Source organism: Protopterus annectens, chromosome 5.part0 (genome assembly GCF_019279795.1).
Source record: "Protopterus annectens isolate FY-2018-M chromosome 5.part0, PAN1.0, whole genome shotgun sequence".
In the NCBI taxonomy this organism is placed as follows: Eukaryota; Metazoa; Chordata; order Ceratodontiformes; family Protopteridae; genus Protopterus; species Protopterus annectens.
In genome coordinates this window covers 1277885160-1277908275 of record NC_056735.1, presented here as the reverse complement: position 1 = coordinate 1277908275, position 23116 = coordinate 1277885160, and the positions used below count along the sequence as shown (strand labels likewise).

Sequence of the window (23116 nt, the reverse complement as noted above, 5' to 3'; positions counted from 1 at the left end):
ATGGACGAGTTAACAATGGACGAAAGGGTAGACAGCTGGGCGTTGACAGACTGCGTCAACGCCTCAGGCACGTTACCCGACAGGGTATCTCCCAACTCCTTTATGAGATCACTTTGGAGCCTCGTAAAGTGACAAATAATTCAGCGACCGCAGGGTAAAGGTCGCTGACGTCAGGATACGCTTCCCATATCTATCCATGCTCCTGGACTCCTTGTTAGGAGGATGGATAGAAGTAGATGCCTCTGCCACATCTTGCTGGGTGGCAGACGCCACCACCATAGCATCAACCGGAACTCTCTTGGTTAGAAACTCCTTGCCAGGGGATGTGGATAAAAACTTGGGGAGAGAAGGAACTGGCTCCACAGAATAAGGGTGTTCCCACACCCTTCGACAAATAAGGTCCGGTAACTCATCGAAGGGTGGAGACACCCAGGAGGCGGAGGGTTGGGCTCCGAAGGCCTTGAGGAAGACCGACTCCTCCTTGGAAGGGGCTTTGGATGGCCAGTCGCCCCTCTGTCTCAAGATCTCCAGGATATCGGAGAACGAGACATCATCAGAGGACGACTTAGGGGACCCCTCCGCATCATCGAGGTCGGTGTCTGAGGTGACAGACTCATCTGGGGAGTCCATGTGCTTCCTCTTGCACAATTTTTTTCCTGGGGGGCTCTTCAGGCACGAACTCTGAAGGCTCCTCGGAAAACAGGGGACCACACAAGGAGGAATCCTCAGGCCTAGGAGCTGCGCTGTCCGAAAACAGGGGGGCACCAGAAGCTCTAGCCGCTGTGTCTAGGGAAGGAGTCGCAGATTCAGGTGAAGTCACTAGAGACTTGGCCAACGTGCTCCTCATAGCCTCGAAGGCGGGCCCACCAGAATCTGAGGAGAGGCCTGTCCCCCGAGACCATGACCGGTGTTGTAATTGCATTTTGAAAATTTTTTAAAGCCCGATGGCTTATGTTCCTTTTCTTTGCCAGACATACTTACTGTAACACACTCAAAACACACAAGGAGGGAAGGTGGAGGGGAAGCTCTAACTTAAACGCTCTACAAGAGATAGGGCAAAAGCCCTCTAACTCAAATGGGACTAGCCCGCCAAACAGAAGGGATTACCACAACAATTCAAAAAGACAAACACAGTCAATCACAATTGAACTAACAACAAGATAGCTATTAAAATAGCTGTTTGAATATAAATTCTAAAGCTAACTGCCAGAAAGGCTCATCCAGACTCTGCTACACTTTGCTGTGAAGGAAAGGTTAGTTTGCTTATATTTTTTGTATTACTGTATTGCCTTTCTATATTTTGAATACTGTAGTTTGTTTTCTTTACCTTGTGTTTTGCTTTCATTCTGTTTTAACAGCATATTAAAACTTCAAAAGAGACCACAGCTCTCTCTGTTCTGAGTCAGGCAGAATACCACTGTCTTTCTAGTTGCCCGCCTCTTATGTTAATCTGACCATATATCTCATTTCTCTCTACTTTCACTGGCTTATGTGAATAATCACAAAATCATCATTTTTGAAATCCCACCCCTTCAATTATTTTAATTTATTGGCCATCCTACAGTATTTCACTGAACTCTCCTTGTTAATAAGGAGAAATTAATAGTAGGCACTAAACAGCCTATAATTGCAAAGTACCTTGCTGAGGAAACAGCTCCTGTACTTTACAAAGAAAAAAAAAAAAGCTCCAAACCAGGCATGTCCAAGGGTCAGCTTCCGGTGATTTCTCCTGTTCACCTATTGAATCTGGGCATACTGGGGCAATGCAGCAATTGCCTCATGTACACAGACAACCCTCTCCTCCTACCACCCAACACTACAACCTGTGAGAGATGCACTTACATAGCCAAAATGGAAGCAAAGCTCTCTCCACCCAAGATTGTGCTAAACAGTCAAGAGGAGAAGGTTAACATCCACACTACATCTCAAGCAACACATAGCCCTTCTAAACCCGCACCACCAACACCCACATATAGCAACACTAAATCCACATATACAGAGGCCCTTAACTGTAACCTGCCCAAGCAACAAAGACCTCTGAAGCTGAAACGCAAACAAACACCAATCACAACCAATGTGTCACATAGTTCACAACACCAGTGTGCCACCCAGCAACAGCCCCTAAGGCAAGACAATGTATCTAACACTTTAGTCATAGGTGACTCTATAGTCCGGCACACTGATGTCCCTCTCACCAGGTTGAATAAGGAGAAAATTACAGTCAGCTGCCTGTCGGGTGCCAGGATCCACCACATAACGCATGCACTCAAGTCACTCCACAACAAGTACAAATATGACTCTGTCATTGTCCATGTTGGAGTGAATGACTTGAGACGTACCTCCCTGGACTACATGAAAAGAGACAAGGAAGAGCTCTCGGATCATGTGGCCCAGGCAGGTATGACCCTAGCCCTGAGTAGCATCCTGCCTTCGCCCAGAATGATACCACAATATAAGGATAAAATGATTGACTTCAACAATTGGCTAAGCTTATGGTGTCATTCAAAGGGGATCCAGTATCTGTCCGCATGGGATGACATGATTGACAGACCACGATGCTTTGCCAGAGATGGTCTGCACCTGTCGCCCCTGGGATTCAGGTTACTGGCTAAGGCTCTTGCCACCCCTATAGTGCCTTTTTTAGGCAAACTTCAAAGGACAAAACCACCACCGTAACAGGTACAAGCATGCAAAATCTGAAGGTAATGCTAGAAGTCTAAACCTCAAAATGCACTCTCTCGAGGCACTCCTAAAAATGGAAAACATTGATATCTGTGCAGTAACTGAGACCTGGTTCAAGGCTCCAGAGAGCACCCCTGCAATACCAGGCTACAACTCTTACCACACTGTTCGCCACCAAACCAGGACGAAACACTAAAGGTGGAGGAGTGTCAATATTCACCAAGGATATTCACACCACCAGGCTAGTTGGCCAACACAATGTGTCTGAAATTCTCCAAGTGCAACTAACACTAGGTAAGACTGCAATCCAAATTGTAGCTTGCTACAGATCCCCACCATACCCCAAGATTCTCACTACACCTTTTTAAACATACTGGAAAATATTAAGATAGAACCAAACACCCTAATACTGGGTGATTTTAACTACCCTGCCATTAACTGGGAAAACTACTCATGTCCCAACACCTTTGCGCAACGGTTCTTGGAATTCATAAATTCCAATGCCCTGGATCAACTAATCCATAGTCCCACCAGGGGCTCCAATATCCTAGACCTGGTCATTACCAACATGGCAAATCAATGCTCCATACCTATGGTCACCCCCTCGTTAGTCAGGTCTGACCATAAGCTAATCACCCTTAACATCCACATCCCACCCCCACCCCCCAGTAAAGAAACCACCTTGAAAAACTTCTCCAAAGCCAACTTCATGCTACTCAAGTCAGAAGTGACAAACTTCATGACACCCATGCAGATGGGAACTGAAAGTTCAACTGCTGAATCCTACACTAAGGCACTGTATGAGCACATCCACTCATGCATGAATCGTGCCATCCCAAATAGAACCAAAATGCTCTCATCCAAAAAAAGGAAGCCAATCTGGTGGTCCCCTGCCATAAACAAACTTTACAACAAAAGGAAGAAACTTTTGCAGAAGAGAGGAAAATCCCAGGATGCAAAAAACTCCCTTACTAGCCTCAGTAAGAAACTGAGATGCCTCATAAAATCCTCCAAAGCTAGTTATGAAAATAAAATTGCCAAAGATTCCAAAGACAACCACAAAGCATTCTATAACTATGTCAAGAATCTAAATGGCAATGCTCAGATCTGCTCTGAGCTAAAACAGAATGGCAATAAATATACTGATTCAAAGGATATTGCCAATATCCTGGCAGATCGATTCAGTGCCAACTTCACCTCACTCACACGCCCTAAATGGCACATCTCAATACCGGAAGATTGCCAAATTCCAGTAATAACGGCCACACAGGTACAAACCACACTCTCTAAAGCCAAGAATACAGCATCCATGGGACCAGATGACATCCCGGGCTGTGTACTACATGAACTACAATATGAACTGGCACCTCACCTAAGTGTCATGTTTAATCATAGCCTCAACTCAGGTTTCGTGCCCACTGAGTGGCAGAGCTACAGTTATCCCAATCCACAAGGGGGGATCCACCTTGGATCCCGGAAACTACCGTCCCATCAGTCTGACAAGCCTTATCTGCAAGGCCATGGAGCGTATTATCATGGAACTTATAAACAAAGACATTGGCAACCTTCAAACACTGGACCCCACCCAGTTTGGGTTTGTGAAGGGCCGATCTTGTCTCCTGAACCTGATTGACTTCTTTGAATCAGTCTCCAGAGCCATGGACAAGGGTAAGGTGGTCCATACAGCCTATCTAGACCTTGCCAAGGCCTTTGACACCATCCCCCACTCTGGAATCATAGATAAACTTACTAAGTTGGGTATTAATCCCAATGTCACCCAATGGGTTGCTAAATGGCTTACTGATAGAACCCACACTGTAAAAGTAGCAGACTCCAAATCCAGCTCCAGACAAGTGACAAGTGGAGTACCTCAGGGTTCAGTCTTGGGGCCGCTCTTGTTTGGCATCTGCTTCTCTGAAGTACAGGTCAACACTAAGGGACTCTGGCTAACAAAGTTTGCAGATGACTGCAAACTGGGAGCCATTATTGAATCCCCAAATGATGTGGATACTCTACAAAAGGGCCTTACAGAAACAGATGCTTGGTGCCAGAGCCATGGGCTCAAGCTCAATGCCAAGAAATGTATTGTTATCCCCTTTGGGAAAAAACATGTATCCATGAATTACCATATAGGTGGCAGTACACTAAACACAGAAAGTGTGATAAGAGACTTACGGACACAGGTGGACAGTGGTCTAACCTTCGATAACCACATCGCCACAACAGTCAGGAAATCCTTCTATGTGGCACACCTCATCACTAAGGGCTTTTCATCCAGAAAAAAGGAGGTCATTGTCCCACTGTACTCATCCCTCATTAGACCCATTATAGAATACAACGCCCATTTGGTATGTACCTCTCAAGACATCTGCAACAACTGGAAAGGCCTCAGAAATACCTCACTAAAAGAATCACAGGCCTAAAGCAGATGCCCTATGCTGACCGCCTTAAAAAACTCCAGCTATACTCTGTCGCATATCGTCTACTCAGAGGCGATCTCTGCTTAACATACAAGGCCATGTCAAACCCAGAGCTGTTGGACATGCTACACTTAAAGAAATCCCAATCCCTCAGAGCTACACGCTCCAGGGATCTAAACCTTGTCATCACAATAAACAAAACATGCTGGAGGGACAGGTTCCTGACCCAGAGACTCCCCAGACTCTGGAATAGATTGCCCATATATGTCAAGCAGAGTGCTTCTTTGGACCTCTTCAAGAGGAACCTTGACGATTGGATGGGAGAAAGGAAATTCACCCCAGGGATCACGTCAGTCGCCCTGCTAGACAGGGGTCCAGGAAAGTAAATAATGTGGGAAGAAATAGCCAGGGGATTGTTATGTCTAGGCTTGTATAGGCCCTAGGGCTGATAGCCTAGTACCAACCTACGAATCTACGAAAAGCGACCAAAATGCCAAAATAGAAGGGTACTTAGCCACAGCCAAGTCGAGACCACGTCGTTACTCTAGGAGCAGCAAACGAGATCTGGGGGTTTGGGCGTGGTGCATCCTGGGATAAGGGGGTTGGCCCAGCCAATGACAGGCTTCGTGCTAGTGTATCGGCTGAGTCGGAGCCGATTCTCGGCTCCGAGCCCATCAGTTAGGAATGTAGGCGAGATAGGATCGCATTACATCAAACTTATTAGTCTTAGAAACAAATTTTTTACATATGTTACAGGACGTATGGTCGTGGGAAACACCCAGACAAAAAAAGACACAGTTTGTGACAATCTTTATGAGGAATCTGCCTCCCACACTGACATTTTCCCTAAATGGATGACATGAGCACTAGGTAACTAAAAAAGAACAAGACCAAAGAAAAAAAGAAAATAAAAAACTCATTGGGCACTTATCTGATGGCTAGGTATTCAGCACAGCAAAAGGGCATTCAGAACGAGTGATGATGGTGTTCAGAATGGTGGCAAAGAAGTACTGAGGAAGTGCATCTATATGTCACTTCTAAGCCCTACGTCCTGTACGGGGGAGTATACATATGACATATGGTGCATACAAGATCTAAAGGCTTTGGTATACTAGCCGGATACTGGGCTATGCTTGGCAGGAAATCCTTACTGTGAAGAATATTGCAACAGTGATGTAGAAGGGCATACATTAATACAGTCTGGAGTGTAATTCCAAAGGTAGTTAAGTGCACAATGTATGAGAGAGCTATAGGTATGTAAAGAAAGAAAAATTTAGTAAGTGATAACATATTATAGTATGCGGAAGAAGGCTAATTGGCAATAAAGCTGGAAGGAGAGAATGGAGATTAACCAGACAGCTTTTAAAGTTATCCTTATGTTGCAGAGGAAACCTGCATGATGGAAAGTAGAGTGGGTTGCAGAGAGAATCTAGAAGAAAAAGGAAGGAGCAGCCTAACTGCCATTTAGGCTGAAAGAAGAGAACAGGTAAAATGGAAAATAGTCTAGCCTATCTTCCACTTAGACAGTAAGCTGGTAAAGGAGAAAGAGCTACAGCAGCCTAACTGCCAATTAGCTGTAAGGAAGAGATAGGAACAAAGGGCTAGATAGTTGCACTGAGTGTGGAGTAAAGCAAGACAAGCAAGGTGCTAGGCCTGGACCCTCCAATGTGTCTTCATCACAGCTGCTAAGCACATGAATTCCCAATCCCTTTCCATGGGTAGAAACACCCAACACTGCAGAATGCCCAACTTCAAGTTATGGTCAGTGTCATAGAGTATCCAATCCAGGGATGCCAAAAGGGAGTCTCTAGCTACAGCCACAAGGAACCGGTAGTCCAAACAGGAAAAAAATGCACTTGTTTCTAAAAGTGGTGAAGATGCCTTCCGTGTAAACTCCAAACAGCGGTAGGTAGAAAAGGCATTTATTATGTCCAAAGATACCATCTGGAAACCTAATGGCAGCATCCAGTTTGGAAACAAGAAAAATCAAGTGCAGAACCCTGAACCTAATTCTGAAGGAGGGCTAACATTCACAGCTCCTCTCAGAAATCTGGATATGTCATAAAATCTCTGCAAATACATCTTGAACTCCAAGAAAAGTCCTTTCCAGAGGAGGTCCAAAGAGCTCTAAGATATGGGTGCCCACGATCATGTTGAAAATCCACTAATAACAATAAACCAAAACAGATGCAAGCTCCGAGAATAGACAGTTCAAGAGCAGTCTTAGATAACTGTCGAGGTTGTAGTTCTAAGGCCAGGGCACTTAACCTCTTGAGCAGTTTAGACTGTACTGTCATTGAAGGCATGACCGACTCTTAAGGGTCCATTGCAGTCCATGAGACACCTTCTTCTTGAAGGGGAACTATGCTTAGAAGAGGAGGGGAGCTTGAGGGCTTATAATCGCCCTCCACAATAGTGAGGACTTGCTTCATTTTCTCTAATTATATGCCAGGTTCTGAGGAGGACAGCTAAAAAGAAACTCCCCTAAAACAATTCATCCAGACTAGAGAGGTGAATCCCATGCCAGCCTAGTCAAAATTATCACAAGATTCAAAACAGCCAATGGAAGATGATGTAAACAAAGTCATGACTAACTACTCCCAGAGTACAGACCCAGGGATAGGTAAAAGCATGACAATTACTTGATTCATTAGAAAAATTGGATCCTTGACAGGAAAGGCAAACAGATGAGGGATCTATGACTCCAAAATGGAAGACAATACTGGTACCTTCTCCAAATATAACATTTTAACTAGTGGGGTATCAAGGGGGTCATAGTGCTGGAACCTCTCCTGTTTGACATTTATTTTGCAAACATCCAAACTAGTATCCTAGAAGAGTGGTTGCCAAGCTTGCCAACGCCTGCAAGCTAGGCAATATTAGCTACTCATCCACAGATACTATGTGACTCCAGCAGAAGCTGGAATAGACACATACCTCATATGCCGAGCATAGTCTCAAACTAAATGCAAAAAAGTACAGCATAGTAGCAATGCAGGCAAAAAAGCTGCTCCCACCTCACATATTATAAATGGCACTCCTCTTCTTACAGTCATGGTCATAAGAGATCTGGTCATTTATGTGGACAACTCCTCATTCTCTCTCCCTCTCTCTCTCTCATTTGATCATATTTCCACCACAGTTAAGAAACCATTTAATCGAGCCAGTTAATTTCCAATGGAAAAATCTCAAGATCCAAAGAAGTACAACCACTTCCCTTACATGATCTATCATCAAATATGATGCACCCTATGGTATTATGTACAAATCCAAGCATACTGCTCACATGGAAATGACCTGAAGGCATGGCCAGTCTGGTGCAATCAGTATTGTCCTTGGTTTGTCCTGCTTGATCTTTAGCAAAACCTTCGAGAGGAGAGGCAGAGGGGGAAATGCATAAACTGAGAGGCTTTCCCCAGGTGAAGGACAGGGCAACCAGTTTCCAAGCTTGTCTGTGGGGAGTCCTTGTGGAGAATTTGTCCAACTCGTAGTTCTGAGGGGAAGCAAACAGGTCTATCTCTGGGTTCCCCCATTTGTTTCTCAAAATGTTGAATATCTTTTGGTTCCAGTTTCCACTCATGTGGGTCCATTAGATTTCTGCTTAGGTCGTCTGCCAGAGAATTTAGCTTGCCTGGCAGGAATTGAGCTTGTAGGTGCACTTGGTAGCTCAAGGCTGTGTTCCACAGAGCATGGCTAGTCTGCAGAGAGGGTACAAGTGGGTTCCCTCCTACTTGTTTATGTACCACATAACAGTGGTGTTGTCTGTCTTACCAATAATTGTCCTGGAAGAATGTGGTCCTTGAAGGCTGTCAGAGAATTCTGTACAGCTAACATTTCTTTTTGAATGATATGCAGGTGCATTTGACTCTGGTTCCATTTGCCCTGAATGCACTGGCCTGCCAAGTGAGCCCCCCATGCATAGTCTGATGCGTCTGTTGTTACGGTTTGGGCGACAGAGGATAGAGGGAATGGCAGTCCCTTGTTGTGGTAGCAGGCCTCTGCCCACCAAAGGAACTCTGTCTTTATACAAGGAATGATAGGAATCTGATTCCAGGTCCTGAGAATGTTGACACCATAGGCTTTTTACATACCATTTTAGTTTCCTCATATATAGTCTTGCATATGGAATTAGTAAGATGCAAGAGGCCATGAACCCCAGGGCTTGCAGGATTTTCCTTGCAGACAGCTGGGTCTCTGTGGCCAGTAGTTTGAAGTAGGCTGTCAAAAAAACTTGTTTCTCTGGCATGAGGTAAGCCATCTGGGAAGTTGTGTTCAAGCTTGCTCCCAGGAATACAATTTGTTGGCAGGGTACTAGATGTGATTTCTTTTCATTTATGGTGTACCCCAGTGAGGTTAGCAGTTTCTTTACAAATGCCAGATGACTTAGTAGCATATCCTGGCTTTCTGCCTGGATTAGACAATCATCCAGGTATGGGTATATATGAATATTTCTTTGCCTGCAGAATACAATGACTGGAGCTAGGCACTTTGTGAATACCCTGGGCGCAGTAGATAAGCCAAAAGGAAGTGCAGAGAAAGTACAGCTGTGTACACTTACCATAAATGTAGATGTTAGAGTGTCTTCACTGTTGCAGTCATCACAGTAGGGTTCTCCCTGTTTGGCAGGCAGCCCTAGGTCGGCTAGAATCCCAAAGTCTGGGTCCGGCGTCGGCTGTTCAGTCATGCTCCCTGACGTCAGTGTGCCAGGAGTACAAAGCTGCCAGCCGACGCCATGTTCTACAGCTTTTCTTGCCCCAGATGTCAGGTGCCCAAAAAAGAAGGCTAATAGTAAAACAAAAAAGCAACATACATCAAACCCCATACCCTGAAGCAAATACACCTCAGAAGAAGGGTGAAGTAGGAAACCACACTAATGAAAGAATAAGACGGGACAGGAGGGAGGGTAACCCAGACGGCAACAGTGAAGACACTCGAACATCTACATTTATGGTAAGTGTACACAACTGTACTATGTTCATCGTGTTTCACTGTTGCAGTCATCACTGTAGGGTTGAATCCCAAAGCTGAGATAAAGGATGGTGGTCAGAGTAGAAGGGGCGGCTAGAAGGCCCTGCAAGACTACAGAAGCAAAGCCTGCCCTAGACCTAGAGTAAAGAGGTAGATTATAGTGCTTAGAGAAAGTATGCACCGAACTCCAAGTTGCAGCTTCCAAAATGTCTTTGGTAGGTACTCCCCTGAGGAAGGCAGCTGAAGTAGCAGCAGCTCTGGTAGAGTGAGTCCTAATATTTCCTGGAATTTGCTTTCCATAGTGAGAGTAACAAAATCTGATTCCATGAGCAATCCATTTAGAAATGGTCTGTTTTGAAATAGCTTTGCCTTGGGAATTTGCTGCATAAGAAATAAAAAGTTGCTCTGTTTTCCTGATGTTCTTGGTTCTGTCCAGGTAAAAACGAAGTTGTCTGTGTACATCCAAGGAATGCAAGATCCTTTCCCCCTTATTTTGAGGATTAGTGAAAAAAGTTGGCAGGTGAATAGTTTGATTTAAAGCCACTTTGGAAACCACTTTAGGCATGAAAGTAGGATTAGTCCCTAAAGACACCCTATCTTGGTGAAAAATAATATAAGGTTCCATAGCCATGATTGCTTGCAACTCCGAGACTCTCCTGGCTGAAGTCAAAGCCAGCAGGATAGCTGTCTTCCACAATAAGTACTTGATATCAGATGTGGCAGCAGGCTCAAAAGGAGGCAGAGTGAGTTTTTCCAGAACATAGTTGAGGTCCCAGGCAGGAATGGGTGGTGTCCTAGGGGGCCTTAAATTCTTTGCTCCTCTGAGAAATTGTTTCAGAAGTGGATGGGAAAAGATTGGAGGATCTGTATTGTAATGTGCAGAGATAGCCGAGGCATGTATTTTTATGGAAGAGAAGGATAAACCCTTATGCAGCATGTCTGTCAGGTAAAATAAAATCAGAGGGATATTAGGAATGAGGGGATCCAAATCCTGAGCATGCACCCAGATGCAAAATCTCTTCCATTTACCTGCATAAGATTTTCTAGTGCTAGGCCATCTGGCTTCTAAAATAACATCCATGACCTGTTTGGGAAGGAAAGGATTAATCACAGACCCTGAATTCGCCAGGCTGAGTGTTTTGACATGAGAGTGCAGAACCTGGCCCTGGTGATGGGACAAAAGATTTGGAATCTGAGGTAAAACCCAAGGTGGCTCCTGGGATAGATTCATCAGTGTAGGGTACCAAAATTGTTGAGGCCAATTTGGGGCCAGTAAAATCATCATCTTGGGCTTGTCCTGCTTGATCTTTAATAACACCCGTGGAAGAAGAGGTAGTGGCGGAAAGGCAAACCCCGGAGAGGTTTCTCCAACTGAATGATAGTGCATCCACTTTCCATGCTAGCTTGTGAAATGTCCTTGTGCAAAAAAATCTGTAAGTGGTGGTTGAGGGGGGATGCAAATTGATCTATGTCTGGGCAGCCCCAGGCTTCTGTAATCATCTTGAATATTTGGGTGTCTAGCATTCATTCATGTGGGTCTGACAGGTTCCTGCTCAGGCTGTCTGCCAGAATATTTTGTTTCCCTGGCAGGAACTGAGCTTGTAGATCCACTTTGCAAGCTAGAGCTGTGTTCCATAGAGTCATGGCTAGTCTGCAAAGGGGGTAGGAGTGTGAACCCCCCTTGCTTATGTACCACATAACTGTGGTGTTGTCTGTCCGTATCAGGAGTTGTCCTGGTTGTAGAAGATCCCTGAAAGCCAAGAGGGCATTCTGAACAGCTAACATCTCTTTTAAATTGATATGTAGGTGCTTCTGATCCTCTGTCCAAAAACCTTGCAGACCTTTTCCCTGCAAGTGGGCTCCCCATGCGTAATCCGAGGCGTCCATGGTTAACACTTGGCTGGCTAAAGGCAGTCTGAAGGCTTTCCCTTTGTTGTGAAGACATGCCTTGGTCCACCAAAGGAATTCCGTTTGTAGACAAGGCAGGACGGAAATCTGTGCGTCTAGACTGTGGCAATTCTGGGACCATACACTTTTTAGGTACCACTGTATTTTTCTCAGATGTAGTCTTGCATATGGTATGAGAAGAATACAGGAGGCCATGTAACCCAATGCCTGCAGGAATTTCCTTGCAGTCAGCTGAGTTAGTGACGCCAAGGTTTTGAAAGTTGAAGCCAGCTGTAGTTGTTTTTCGGATGTCAGGAATGCCATCTGGGTTGTTGTGTTTAAGAGAGCACCCAGAAACGTTATCTGTTGTGTGGGTGTCAAATTTGACTTTTTTATGTTCACAGTGAATCCCAGGCACTTGAGAAGATTTTGAACAAATTCTAGATACTGGAGTAAGACATCCTTGCTGTCTGCTTGAATAAGGCAGTCGTCCAGATAAGGGTAAATTTGGATTCCCTTGAGTCTGCAATAAGCTACTACTGGTGCCAGGCACTTGGTGAAGACCATGGGCGCAGTAGACAAGCCAAAGGGCAGTGCAGAGAATTGGTAATGTTTTGAGCCGGCCTTGAACCTGAGGTATTTTCTGCACTCCTGTCTGATAGGGATGTGTAAGTAAGCCTCCTTTAAATCCAATGTTACCATCCATGCATTTTTGTTCAACATTGGCAGGAGCTGCTGCAGAGTAAGCATCTTGAACTTTGGTATCTCCAGGAAAGTGTTTAAGACTGACAGATCCAGGATGGGTCTCCATGAATTTTGCTTTCTGGGAACTAGAAAGAGTCTTGAGTAAAAGCCTTGCCCCGTCTCTGATTGTGGATCCAGTTCTATGGCCCTCATAGCCATGAGGGATCCCACCTGGTTTAAGGCCTCTGACCATTGGTGTTTTAGTAGGTCTGGCCATCCGTTTGGTCTTGGTAAGGTATGAAAGTGGAATTTGTAACCTCTTGAAACTACATCCAGAACCCACTTGTCTTGGGTTATCTAAGTCCAACTGTGCTGAGAAAGAGAGAGTTTTCCTCCGAGAGGGGCTTCCAGGAGAGAAGTTCCTGTAGCCCTGCAGGGGGAGTCATTGAGCCTGTTTTCTATAAGATTGAGGTCTGTCCTCTCCACCCCTGGGGGTGGAAGCAGTCCACTGCCTTGGTCTGTAAGAGGTCTGTGCTTGGGCCCTCCCTCTGGAGCGTCTATATCTACCCCTCTGAGACCTGTCTGAGTTGGGAAAGGAACAATTTTTAGTTGGCCAATTTCTACTAAATCTTGGGGGCTGAACTTGTAAGAAATCCTTAACCGTTTGCATGGATTGTGCCTTATCCGCCATTTTCTTTATCACCTCTTCAGCCTTAGACCCAAACAAAACATTATGCTGAACAGGAGCATCCAGTAACTTTGCTTTCACTTGATCAGGTAAGTTTTGTTCCTTTAACCAAGCATGCCTTCTAATGACTGTGCCAGAGGCAGCCGCCCTGCAAGAAGCCTCCAAGGCATCAAAACCACAGTGTAAACCATGCTTCCCCACTTGTTTAGTGGCATGTATCAAATTGTGTAATTCCTTATTATCTGCACATGCAGAAATGGTAGCTAGCTTTTGTTTCATAACAGACAGTAGAAATTGCTGATATTTTAGCATATGAAATTGACAATTTAAAGCCCTAATAGATAAAGTAGCAGAAGTGTACACTTTTTTGCCCATCTCTCCAAAGCTCTAGAATCCTTATCTGTCGGAATACGTTTTTTAGCAGAAGTGGCCTTAACCCCCCCTTAGGACCCTGAGAAATGGTTTCTGCATCAGCAGTAGGATTTTTGTAAAGGAACTGGTGGGAATCAGGGACCCTGTAATACCTATCGGGCTTAGCAGCGGCTGGAGGAAAGCAGTCCGGAGTTAAATTAACCTCAGAAAAGAAATCATCCACAATATCTAAAATAGGAGGAATAGCCAGGGGTCTATGTTGGGGAAGAAGAAGGAAATCCCTAAGTCTTCTCTTAGATTCCGAGTACTCCTGTCCTTCCCAGTGAAAATGTTCCCTCGTTTCATGTAAAGTTTCCCCAAATGAGAAATCCTCCGGGGGGAAGCTGAAGGAATGGATTCCTCAGCATCAGAATCCTCATAAGGAGGGAAAGAATAATCCTGGTCAGAGGAAGACACCGAAGAAATAGATGCCTGATCAGAAGAGTCATAATCCAATTCTTGCCTTGGCCTTTTGTCTGGAGGGGGATGTGAACCCCTTATCATGGTTAGTAAGTCCTCCGCCATTTTAAATAGCTGTTTCTGAGGTTTGGGTCCCAGATCAGAAGAGGCCTGGGCCGGTGTCTTAGATTTAGAAGGAGTCTTTGCCTTTGTCTTTATCAGAAGCTGTGTAGGCCTGAAAACCCCCTCGGAAGCCGGTACCTGCACAGCGGCTCCGGACCCATCCGAGGGAGCATTGTCCGAAGGTCCTGCAGCTGAAGTGCTCAAAAGCCTAGTTGGCTCCTCATGGGAGTCCGTTTCGGCAATCGGTTCTGAAATGGCCGATGACAGGGGCTGCAAAAGCTTAATCGTACGTTTGTTAAATCTAGCGCAAAGCCGACAACTAGCTACGTTGTGGTCAGGGCCTAAACAAGGAATACAGTGAGAATGGAAATCCTTATGAGGTATTTGCTTCCCACAAGAAATGCAATTATTAACTTTTTCTGACATCGGACTGGAGCAAGAAAAAAGTTTCCCCAATGGGGTATTTAGCTTTGAGAAGAAGAAGTAGGTCTTCGGACTGAAGCACGAGAAAATATCAGGAGTCAGCCGACCGGCACTTGCGAACTGCTTTCACCGCACAGCAAGAAAGACTGGAGAACATGGCGTCAGCTGGCAGCTTTGTACTCCTGGCGCACTGACATCAGGGAGCATGACTGGACAGCCGACGCCAGACCCAGACTTTGGGATTATGGCCGACCGAGGGCTGCCTGCCGGCAGGGAGAACCCTACAGTGATGACTGCAACAGTGAAACACGATGAACATCTGATAGTGCATGTAAGCCTGCTCTGAAGCGTAGGTATTTCCTGCAAGATTCCCTTATTGGAATGTGCAGATAAGCTTCCTTTAAGTCCAAGGTTGCCAACCAGGCATCTTTGCCTAGCATGGGAAGCAGCTAATGAAGAGGTAGCATTTTGGATTTTGGGATTACCAAAAAGGTGTTTAGAATAGAGACGTCCAGGATAGGACACCAGGAGCTGTCTTTTCTGGGTACCAGGAAAAGTCTTGAGTAAAAACCTTGTCCCCTTTCTTCTGCTGGGACAGGATGAATAGCCCTGATATTTAGGAGAGAGAGAACCTGTTGTTGAGCCTCTGCCCACTGATTAAGGTGTGGAAGTGGAATCTGTATCCTTGGGAAGCTATATTTAAAACCCATTTGTCCTGGGTAATGAGTTCCCAGTTTTTTGCATGCAGGGTGATCTTTCCCCCCCAAGGGAGCAGGCAGTCGAGCAGGGCTTGGAAGGTTTAAGGTTAAGTCATTGTGACAGTTTTCCATAGGAGGGTGTCTTACTACTTCCAGCTTTGGAAGTGGGAGCCCCCCACTGCTTAGGCCTGTAAGTACCTTGAGACTGTAGCCTAGGTGGTCTTGCTGTTCCTGGGTATGGACTGAGAAGGCCTGGAAGAGGCAGAAAAGGACCAATTCTTAGAAGGCCAATGCCTACTAAATCTGGGAGGCTGTACTTGCAGGAAATCTTTAACAGTTTGCATAGATTTAGCTTTTTCCTCCATCTTTTTAAGTACTACTTCTGCTTTGTTGTCAAACAGGCGGTCTTGGTTTAAGGAAGCATCCAGTAATTTAGCTTTAACATGACCTGGCAAATTTTGCTCCATAAGCCAAGCATACCTTCTAAGAACAGACCCAGTGACAGCAGACCTGCAAAATGCTTCTAAAGAGTCAAAACCACATTGCAAAGTATGTTTACCAACTTGTTCAGCAGAATGCATTAAATCCTGTAATTCTTTACTTTCAGCACAGTCAGGAATCAACATAATTTTCTGTTTAAGTAGTCCAATAATGTGCTGCTGATACTTTAACATATGAAACTGGCAGTTTAAGGCCCTAATGGCCAAAGTAGCAGAAGTGTATACTTTCTTACCCCATCTGCCCAGGGCCCTGGAATCTCTATCAGAGAGGGGTAGGGTTTTTGGCAGTAGTAGCCTTAATGCCTTTAGGTCTGTGAAATGGTCTCTTGGTCCGCAGTAAGATTCTTGAAGAGGAACTTAAGAGAGTCAGGTACTCTGTAATACCCATCAGGTTTCCTGGGAGCCGGAAGTAAGTGTCTGGGGCCAGGCTAGGTTCCAAGAAGGTATCATCTACAATGTCCAGGACAGGAGGGATAGCTAAAGGCCTGTGGTGAGGGAGGAGTAAGAATTCCTTAAGCCTATTTTTGGAGTCGGAGTAATCCTAGCTTTCCCAGCGGAAATGCTCCCTAAGAGTGTGCAAGGTTTCATCAAAAGAAAAATCTACTGGAGGGGAAGCAGAGGGTATGGAGTCCTCTGCATCAGAATCCTCATAGGTAGATAAGGGCAAATCCTGGTAATCAGAAGAAACCGAAATTTCAGAATCCTAATCAGAAGAATCAGAAGGAAAATCAGTTCTAGGTCTCTTTGAGGGTGAAGGCTGGCTTCCCCTAATTAAAGTAACAAGGTCTTCAGCCATTCTTATCATTTGTTTTTTAGGCATATGGGCTTGACCATGTGGTTTGGACGTTGGTTTTCTAGGCGTGGGTCGAGTTTTAGACCTTGAAGAAGAAGATGGCATTGGTTTGAAATGCAAGTCAGTAGACGTGAATACACCCTCAGAAGCCGGTGCCTGCACAGTGGCTCTGGACCCATCCAAGGTAGAGACATCCGCAAGTTTCACAGTCGAAGAAGCATCTCACAGCATACCAGATTCCGATTGGGTCTCTGAAGTAGCTGGTATCAGGGGCTGCGAAAGCGCCTCACTGAGTACCGGCGAACTGGCAACTAACTTAACGGAAGCGTCACTGGCAGCTTTGGACCTATGCGGTCTGTCTCTGTCTTTATCTTTACGTTTTTTCGGAATGTCGGTAGTAGGATGGCTTACCGTAGCCATTTCTGGATAATTAAACCAAGTACCGAAATAGTTTGATGCAAAAATGAACTGACAACAAATAGTTCGAGGACTGAATAAGGCACAAAACCGACAACGAGGGACGTCGCGGTCTGGGCCTAAGCAAGGAATGCAGTACGAATGAAAATCTTTATGATGTATTTGCTTTCCACGGGTAATACAATTGTTAACTTTTACTGACATCGGTTTAGAGCAAGAAAAAGGATCCCCAACGGGGTACTTAGCTTTTTTTTTTTTTTGAAGACTTTGGTTCTGAAACTCGAAAATGAAAATTTCAGGAGTCAGCCAACCGGTACTTGCGAACTGCTTCTGCTTCGGGCACTGCGCGGCAAGAAAGACTGATGTAATGGCGTTGGCTGCATGCTTTATACGCCTAATGACTTGACGTCATGGAAGAAGAGACAGCATCCAAAGTAGGACCCAAGACTTTGATATTCAGGCCGGCTGAGGGCTACCTGCAGGCAGATAACCCAAATGTAATGACTGCAACAGTGAAACACAAAGAACATCTACTTGCACACCACAAAAAAACTAGGCCGAAGAGGAAAAAAGAATTTAAACAAGGTTAAGACTCAACCAGGAGGGGAAAGATCAGAGGGGGAAAACTAGCCAATAACACTACAAATCAAAGAATAACAAGAATTAGAAGAAGAAAAGTACAGCCCCGTGTCAGCAAGGATAGATCCTTCCAAACCTAAAGACAGCTGCGTGACATCCAGGACATGAACACTGACATAGACAACTCAGCGGACCTTGGCCTACATGCCTTGATGGACGTAGGGGTCAGTTCAGGAGAAAAGATGATCACACATACCTGAAAAAAGTGCTGTTCCCTGATCTGGCACCCCTCAACTTCTCAAAGAGAGGTCCATTCCCTTAACCTAGTGCTCCATGCGAGGTCCATTCTTTGCCCCCTTCCCCTTTCAGCTCTAACTTCTAGAGCACAAAAAACTTTCTCTGCTAGCAAACTCCTTGCCACAAACAAAATACTGAAGTACATTTCTGTATCAGCATTCAAAAATATCAGTACAGAAATGAATGCAAGTACTGCATAACTGATCAAATGGCATCTCCCAATCATGCCCGCTAACACCTTGCACCCGAGGCAGCGTCCCTCTTCTCCCCACATTAACTATGCTTTGTACCACCAAGACATGGCAACCAAGCTTTGGCCAGGTGACTAAAGGGGCCACTTTCCCAGGAACGTGAAAGGGGTGCTTCAGATGATCAACCAGAAAATGGGTGGCACCTACACTGTGCAATATCCCTCCTAAGATGGGAGTCAGCGGTGTGCCTCTCCCAAATTTGATATGTGCAAGGACTAGCAACAGTAAAGATGTAAAGGGCTCAGAGACTTGACATGTTCTTGCACTGGCAACTCACGATGACAAAGCCTGCATCAGTAAAAAGTGCATGTCCCTCCAAGCATGGACCCCTAAAGAATAGAAATGAAAGAAAGGAGAAACCCAAAGATCCCCAAAGGACAGTGGGAGATGTTAATTGAATAATTATTTCAATTTAGATGTGTATCTATGAGACACAATGATTCAGTGAATACATTTCTTATGTATAATTCTGATGATTATAGAGAAAAACACATGCCTGAAGAAGTTTGTAGAAACACACTTCCATGTTTGACACCAGTTGCTTCAGTCTGCTCATCAGGTCCAGCATCTTCAAAATGACATCAGCACCTATTTTGCTTGAAGAACATAGGCCAGTTAGGCAAGAACAAGGATAATAAACTAAGACAATACAAGTAAAATGCAATGATCTCATATGTTCTTACAGAGAACTGCAGTACATTTAAATACATCTCTAATGTCATAGGATTCTCTAAGCAAATTCAATTTTGTAACATATATGCTAGAATTAACAAAAATCAGGTGCTAAAAAGATATGTGAATTCCACGTTTTAACTTGTACTGGAGGTGGACTACTGCAGTAGCAGCTAAAGGTCTAGTCAGAAAAACAAACTTAACCCAGCAATTACTGCTGCTGTTTTAACCATAACCTTGGACTAGTGTTAAGCACAGAGCAGCACTCAATCCTGAGTACCATTGGCATTGCCAATAAATTTTCTGAGCTACACAATCTCCATCTCAAATATCCTTGCCATTTACTTATAAACACCAGAATTTGAGAGTATGCTTATTACATGTTAGTAGCTTTACTTTTGTAAAACAACTAAACCACACCATGCCACACGGTATTCATGCTCACACAAACAGAAGTTATATTTACAGATATTGACAAGCTATATAAAAATTTACAAAATGTTATATAGTTACCATAATGATATATCTGTGATGTCTGCTTCCATCCTTCCTCAACAGTTGGCGGACACAATTCCTTACCAAGGCTTTCTGCAAGCATTTTGGGATAGCAGAGTAAGGGGAATTGTATTACAACAGCCTGAGTGTGGGTCAGAGAATTCCTTGTTGACTCAACGTGCTGGGGGTATCAGTGCAGAGTACATGACGAACTTTGTGTTGTAAGGGAGGCAAAGAGATCACAGCACGGTCAACCATAGCCCTGAAGGTGTCAAGAATGACTCCTCCTGGGAGAGGGCTTCCAAGAACCACCCATCGTTCTGTCAATAGTTTGAGTCTCTCTCCAAACTAAACATCCTCAGAAGGAGATTGGGGGATCCATTCCTTTCATCAGAGTCACTGTCTTCAGGTAACAACTCTTGAGGGGGGTTGATGTGCCTCCTCTCACACATATGCTTCAGAGGAACTTCTATAGTGGGAAGCTCTGGTGAAGACATGGAAGAGGAATGGGAGTGCTGAAGACAGACTGTCTCAAGGCTCAACAGGGTCAACTGTCCACACAGGACAGGATGAGCAGGATCAGGACCTAAGGACATCCTATGACAGTTGGATAGATCTAAGCGGCGTGGAAGAGAAGTTGGCTCACTAGAATGGGAGAACACTATCTCAACAGCTTTGACCGCCAATGCCAAGGGGGGACACGAGACCACTCTGGATGGAGCAGAAACTTCCGCTCCAGACTGATCCTGATATCCAGCCTGTTCAGGCTCCAAAGGAGATACCAGCGCTGAGCTGTCTAGTGCAATGTTTCCAAAAGGAAGGACGGGCTCTGAAAATTTCAGAGTCAATCCTATCCCCTGGATCTGGAACCAGCACTTTAGCTTGAGATTCTTCCAGATCCAAACAACTCACAGCAGGGTAGAATCAGAAAAACCTATCAGAGTCAAAGATGACCAGGTCTTCAAATCAGACATGGACATATCTTGGGTAAAACTCAGATCCATAGGGCTGAACCCCCAAGGGGTGGATAGACGAAGAATCAACAATGGAATGAGGAGAAGAAACTAAGCTTGTTGGTCTGACAGTGGTTGGAACCAGGAGAACCCCCATTTGAATCTGGGTCTCAAGAAACTTCCTCATCATCCTATCCACGTCAGCTTCGGTAGACAGTACTGAGGGAGTAGATGAGGTAGTGGACGGGGGCCTGGAACACCAGTGAAAGGTCCTTTATTGTAAGAGAGAAGTATGCAGTCTTGGGGAATAGGGCTCCGGACAGAATCTAGGCTCCAGTAGCACTGGGTATTGGATTTTACAACTATAGGATATGAGGAAGGAATCAGATCTGAAGTTTTCAAGAGATTAGGCACTAGAACTGAAGAAGCAGGAGGGGAGAAATGATCTGGAGTTTGCTTTCTGTAGTCTTTAAATTTCTCCTTAAGTTTAGCACACTTCCTCCGCTTATGTCGTTCAGTAGACTTTTGACAGAGGAGGAAACCCCAGAAGTGGAAGGATGAGGAAGGGAAAAATCTCCTGAAGGGCAGGGAGAAGTCTCTTCAGAATAAGCTTGTTCCTGCACTCTGTAATGGCCAGAAGGCCAAAAGCAGTACAGCCTGAGCACATGTAGTGGGCAAATCTGAATTCAGGATCTTGCAGCCACGAGCCACATTTTTTTGAAGCTGGAAAGTTTGTCTGTTATCCTGTGTTAAGTCCTAGTAAACAGTAAACACTACAAAAATCCTATGAATAAAATGTACAACATATATCACACTGCTAACCTGCACTATGAGAAAAAATGCTATAAGAACTAAGTAATCCAAACAGCTAATAACCTACACTATAAGAAAAAACACTACAACCACTAGTTAAAAACAGAAAAAAAGGCACCAAAGGAAACAGGCTGACAAAATTCAACCTCTAACTTTAAAAAGTCAGCTTTAACAGGTAAAAAGTTGGTTAAGGGAGAAAGATAAATGCTAGCTAAAGGCTAGAAATATAAAACCCTGAAATGTGTTTAAAAATCTTCTTAAAAGATTTGCACTTACTTATGTTGAGCCTGAGAAGCGGACACTACAGATACACTGAACAAATGGCAAATGAGATATGAGCTAATTTCAGGGAGGAGGAAAGGGATTGTGGGTAAGGGGAAGAGCCACAGCTTTGGATCTAAAGTGTCGGAAGTCAGATCCAAGCACCCAACTGTTGAGGAACGGATGGAAAAGAGAACATCAGATCTATTTTTTTTAATAACTCTAGAGGCTAAATAGTGGCCATAAGGATGTGTAGCTATAATATTTAAGTACTGAAAACACTAATTATTATTTTGTACAGATGCTTTATTAGAGAAGAAATTACTGCACACTGTTTCACAAATAACCCTGAAGCTTTGTATACCACACTAATTTTAAAATGTCACCTTGTATTCTTATATTTCACTGTTCATCAATGAACTATGAAGTATCCCACACAAAAAAACAATAAGTAGTTATATATATAAATATATATCACATGCCTTATTAATCTATTATTTTTCCTGTATAATTACTATCACCTTCTTCAGAGACTTATATTTCCACTTTGCTAATTCTTGCACTAAATAGCCGTGCAGTTCAAATTATGGAGTCAAAAATGCAGAGGAAACCTGGACCATTTTTGTGCAATTGTATGTTTTAACAAATTATCTTTACAGCTTTATACAGTTCCGATAGTTTACTGCTTATTTTTTGTATTAAGCAGTTTAACTGAGCCTCATGGCATTCAAGTACAAGTTTTACAGTTGTGTCCTCCTTCGCTAAAAACTAAATTTTCGTTTTCTTATTTCTTGGCATTATCCACGCAACATGCCTTTCATATCATTCACGTTAGATGAGATTACCTGCAGTGCCAAACAGGAAAATAATGTGCATAAAATCTCTGTTCAGATTTTGGCCAGCCCTGTTCATGAAGGACAGGGCCCAGGCTATAACCCAGGTGATCTAAGGTTGAATATCAGCATGGACACCTGTCAGATCTGGTGTGGTGAAGGGAGGTGTGAAACAGCTTTGTTAGCCCACCTCCCTTCATGGGACGTGCAGGATGTATGTCTGGGCCCTCATTAATACTACAGAATCTCAGTGGAGACTAGAGATCCACGTGAGAGCTGGCTTCAAGGGGGCTGGGGGTCAGGGCACTCTTCAAGGGTTATGTCACTGAAGGAAGCGACTGACACTCCTTTCCTGATGCCTACTGCATGTAGAAATTAAGGTGGGGGTATTAACAACATGTGCAGTGTGGTAAAGACCTTACAACTACAGTCTGGGCAAAGATGGGTCATGGCTCTGCTCTGCTCATCTCTCACCTTTAGAAGAAATGAATAAGCCACAGTGATGTTGACCACTGGGGGACATATGGGTTTGTATGGTACAGTACAGAGAAAGGAGCTTAATGGTCGGTCTTCAGAGCAAGGAGGAAAAAAAATCCCTCCTAATATTTTGACACAGTCTCCAATTTAAGCATGTAGACAGAGTCCAGAAGACTTCAACTCATTTTTCTAGGAAAGGTCCCACTTACCTCCTCACTACAGCTTCACTAATAAAACTTGAAAAATCTGGAAAACAGAGCTCCATGATCAAACCATCATCTTAGTCACAAGCTTAGTAATGTCCCTATTCTAGTCTGAATTTGACTTTACCTACAAACATTAGCATCTCTACTACTTCAAGATATTCATAAAAAATCAGGACAGGATGCAGA

At 44.3% G+C, this 23116-nt stretch overlaps 1 protein-coding gene across 2 annotated transcripts in view; it reads right to left on the bottom strand.

The window, feature by feature from the left end:
• The window catches only part of CIP2A (cellular inhibitor of PP2A), a 2713480-nt gene that overhangs the window by 1127128 nt on the left and 1563236 nt on the right, over positions 1–23116 (bottom strand). For both annotated transcript variants that reach the window (XM_044071100.1, XM_044071101.1), the window contains one exon: positions 18717–18816. In XM_044071100.1, the coding sequence (XP_043927035.1) occupies positions 18717–18816 (100 nt within the window). The remainder of the gene's footprint in view (positions 1–18716; positions 18817–23116) is intronic.